The 4132-nt window shown below is 46.0% G+C and overlaps 1 protein-coding gene across 1 annotated transcript in view; it reads right to left on the bottom strand.

Moving 5' to 3' along the window:
- Nucleotides 1-1642: 1642 nt before the first annotated feature.
- CELA3B (chymotrypsin like elastase 3B) overlaps nucleotides 1643-4132 on the bottom strand; it is a 20948-nt gene continuing 18458 nt past the window's right edge. Inside the window, exons 7-8 of the mRNA XM_037730882.1 lie at nucleotides 1869-1930; nucleotides 1643-1763 (exon numbers count right to left, since the gene is read on the bottom strand). Of these exons, the coding sequence (XP_037586810.1) occupies nucleotides 1643-1763; nucleotides 1869-1930 (183 nt within the window). The remainder of the gene's footprint in view (nucleotides 1764-1868; nucleotides 1931-4132) is intronic.

The following is a 4132-nucleotide window of genomic DNA, read 5'->3' as shown; positions in this document are numbered from 1 at the left end:
TGAGGCAGGAGAATTGCCTGAACCCAGGAGGCGGAGGTTGCGGTGAGCCGAGATGGTGCCATTGCACTCCAGCCTGGGTAACAAGAGTGAAACTCTGTCTCAAAAAGAAAAAAAAAAAAAAGAGAAGGCTTGAATTTTACGACAAAGCCAATCTAATAAAGACCACCAGGGATATAGATGTAGTTGAACAAAATTAGGCTCATTAACTTGATATAGCAAGAGAGGCAACACACCAGAGAAACTGTGGAGGGTCTCACCAAACAAAGGAAGAAACAGGGTTATCATAGAATGGGGGGAGGGTGGAGTTTAGGCGAAATTGAAATATGCTGTGCTGGTAGGTCCAAAGCAAAGTCGGCAATGTGTAAAGGGGTTAACATCTGGCTTGGGCTGAGAATCAGACCCAGAGTCTTGTTTCCTTGGACACCACAAAAGTAAGATAAATATAGACCATTGTGTTCAAAAACCTTTCATCTGAAGCTCTGTATCTGGGTAGAAAAATCCAGGCCGTGTCTCTGTGTCAAACCTGGCTCTTCTGACCCACCAGAGAAGAGTGAGATGTTCTGCTCTCACTGATGTGATTTCAAACAGCAAAGTTTCTAACAGTGTCTGATTTTAGAGAACAAGATTTCTTTTTTTTTAGACAGAGTTTTGCTCTTGTCGCCCAGGCTGGAGTGCAATGGTGTGATCTCAGCTCACTGCAACCTTCGCCTCCCAGGTTCAAGCAGTTCTCCTGCCTCAGTCTCCCAAGTAGCTGGGATTACAGGTGACAGCCACCACGACCAGAAAATTTTTGTATTTTAGTAGAGATGGGGTTTCACCATGTTGACCAGACAGAGAATGAGATTTCTCAGCACTGTCTTTTTTTCTTTTTCTTTTTCTTTTTCTTTTTTTGAGACAGAGTTTCACTCTTGTCACCCAGGCTGGAGTACAGTGGTGCAATCTTGTCTCATTGCAATCTCCACCCACCTGGTTCAAGCAATTCTCCTGCCTCAGCCTCCTTAGTAGCTGGGACTACAGGTGCTTGCCACCACACCCAGCTAATTTTTTTTTCTTAATTCACCTGGGTGCAGGTGGGCTGAGGTTGAAAACAGCATCAGCCAATTTTTGTATTTTTAATAGAGACAGGGTTTCACCAGGTTGGCCAGGCTGGTCTCAAACTCCTGACCTAAGGTGATTCACCCTGCTCAGCCTCCCAAAGTGCTGGAATAGCACTATGTCTTTGATGTTAATTGACAAAAGAAGGTTTGAAAGATTCACTTTTTTTTTTTTTTTTTTTTTTTTTTTTTTTTTTTTTGGACACAGAGCCTTGCTATGTGTCCCAGGCTGCAGTGCAGTGGCATGATCTCAGGTCATTGCAACTTTCTCCTTCTGGGTTCAAGCAATTCTCCTGCCTCAGCCTCCTTAGTAGCTGGGACTACAGGTGCTTGCCACCACACCCAGCTAATTTTTTTTTCTTAATTCACCTGGGTGCAGGTGGGCTGAGGTTGAAAACAGCATCAGCCAATTTTTGTATTTTTAATAGAGACAGGGTTTCACCATGTTGGCCAGGCTGGTCTCGAACTCCTGACCTCAAGTGATCCACCTGCCTCAGCATCCCAAAATTCTGGGATTTTAGGTGCAAGCCACTGCACCCGACCCAGATTCACATTTGATAGAAATTCCTTGATGCCTCAATTATCTGGATGTGAAGGCCCTCGAGAGTGCCAATCTTCCCCTCCCAGTGTGACCCCAGCTCCCTGGACCCCACGTCAGCCTGGCCTCCACTAGAAAACCACGAAACCGAGTCTTGATCCCTACATAGAGGCACCCAGCTTCCCAGTAGGACTGTGGGCTTGGCTGATATTGGGTCATCTGCCTCTGCCCTATACCCGACATGGGATACCATAGGTGCTCGGGCCGTGTCCGTTGAATCTAACTGCTGATGGGTTTTCTGAATGCAAAGAAAAGGAAGTGGCAGGGATCATGGAAATGAGGCCCACTATGTAAGGTAAGTGGGAAATGAGGCCCGCTGCCTAAGGTAAGTTGGCATGTGGGTGATTTTTGAAAATCTGTTTCCCAAAGTGGAAATCTCTAAAATGTGGCCATTAGTGATGTTCTGAAAAAGAAAAATAGGAATTGTTGACTATTTTAAGGTTAAAAGAATAAACTATTGACATTTCAATGATTTTTTTTTTTTCTGTTGCCAAGGCTGGAGTGCAGCGTTGCTATCTCAGCTCACCTCAACCTCTGCATCCCAGGTTCTAGCAATTCCCTGCCTCAGCCTCCTGAGTAACTGGTACTACAGGCACACACCACTAGGCACGGATAATTTTTTTGTATTTTAGTAGAGACGGGATTTCACCATTTGGCCCAAGCCGGTCTCGAACTCATGAGCTCAGGCAATCCACCTGCCTCAGCCTCCCAAAGTGCTAGGATTACAGGCGTGAGCCACCACGCCCGGCCGACATTTTAATGATTTTAAAATGAGAATGAAATTGTTGATAAGTAATTAAAAAGCAAGAATTGCAATTAATCCTTTCTCTCCCTCCCTGCCTCCCTCCTTCTCTCTCTCTCTCTCTCTCTTCCCCCTCTCTCTCTCTTTCTCTCTCTGTTTTTCTTTAAAGAGACAGGGTCTTGCTATGTGGGCTGGACTTGAATTCCTAGGCTCCAGCAATCCTGCCACTTCAGCCTGAGTAGCTGGAACTATAGGTGCTCACCAGCTTTGATTCTTTTTCTTTCTTTTTTGGGAGTGGGGGGAGGACAAGGTATTGCTCTGTCACCAAGGCAATGGAGTGATCTAGGCTCACTGCAACCTCTGCCTTCCAGGCTCAAGTCATCCTCGCACCTTAGCCTCCCAAATAGCTGGGACCACAGGCTCACACCACCGTATCCAGCTAATTTTTGTAAAGACAGGGTCTCTGTTGCCCGGGCTGGAGCCTAATGATAAAATGATAGCTTACTGCAGCCTCAAACTCCTAGCCTCAAGGGATCTTACCACCTCAGCCTCCTGAGTACCTAGGACTACAGGCCTGTGTCACCACACCCAGCTAATTTTTCAATTTTTAGTAGAGATGGGTTTTTGCTGTGTTGCCCAGGCTGGTCTCAAACTCCTGGGCTCAAGTGATCCTCCTGCCTCAGCCTCCCAAAGTACTGGGCTTACAGGTATGAGCCCCAATGCCCAGCCTCTTTCATTTTTAAAAGGGAATTGAAGTATTGACATTGTGCCTTCTCAAAAAATGGATTGTTGACTTTTCATGATTTAGAAAACAAAAGCTAAAAATTTTTGGCCTTGACATTCTAATCATTATTCAAAGAATTAAGTTATTGACTATATGGGTTTTAAAAGACTTGAATTCTTAAGACTTAGAGATTTGAACAAAGGAAAATCGAATTGTTGGCAGTTTTAGGCGAGATTCCCTGACTCTCTGCTGCCCATGTGTGGAGAGAACTGGGTCATCACAGCTCCCAGCCTCCCTTTGAGGATGAGTAGAGGTTCCCTGGGGGCCCACTGGCCAGCCACATTATGGAATTACACATATCCCACTGCCCTTTACTCTAAAATTATTTTGGAGAATTATCCAAGGGTTCTCCCCTGACTCATTGGGAGGAAGTGGACACTCAGCCTTTGTAACCCTACTGTGTCTTGGCAACGCCTGACAGTTACATGTCACCAGGCACTCTCTGTGTGACTCAATAAAAATGATTAATGCGTGTGGTTTCAGAACTTCTTCTCCACCTCCCCAGCGTCCCCATGATGCAGAAGTCTCTGCTCAGCTTCACTCTGTTTCTTCCCTGCTCTCACTCTGCCCTTGCCAGACCAGTTCTCAGGCTTTTTAAGAGCTGGAGTGAGGGTAAGGGCTGGAGGAGAGTTGTAGGGGAGGGCTGAGATCCAAGAGTGGTTTAGGAGAAAAACGGGGGCAGTTTGGAATGTGTTGGGGCAGTGGATGGGAAAAGGATAAAAAAGAGAATTTGAAAAAATGTTGATGCAATAACTTTGGAGAGCAATTTGGCAATTGTTAAAGTTGAAAATGAGCATGGCAGGCTGGGCGCGGTGGCTCAAGCCTGTAATCCCAGCACTTTGGGAGGCCGAGGCGGGTGGATCACAAGGTCAAGAGATCGAGACCATCCTGGTCAACATGGTGAAACCCCGTCT

This window comes from Cebus imitator, unplaced genomic scaffold (genome assembly GCF_001604975.1).
Source record: "Cebus imitator isolate Cc_AM_T3 unplaced genomic scaffold, Cebus_imitator-1.0 Scaffold15, whole genome shotgun sequence".
NCBI lineage: Eukaryota > Metazoa > Chordata > Mammalia > Primates > Cebidae > Cebus > Cebus imitator.
Note: the sequence above shows the minus strand (reverse complement) of the source record. Positions and strands in the feature narration are given on the sequence as shown.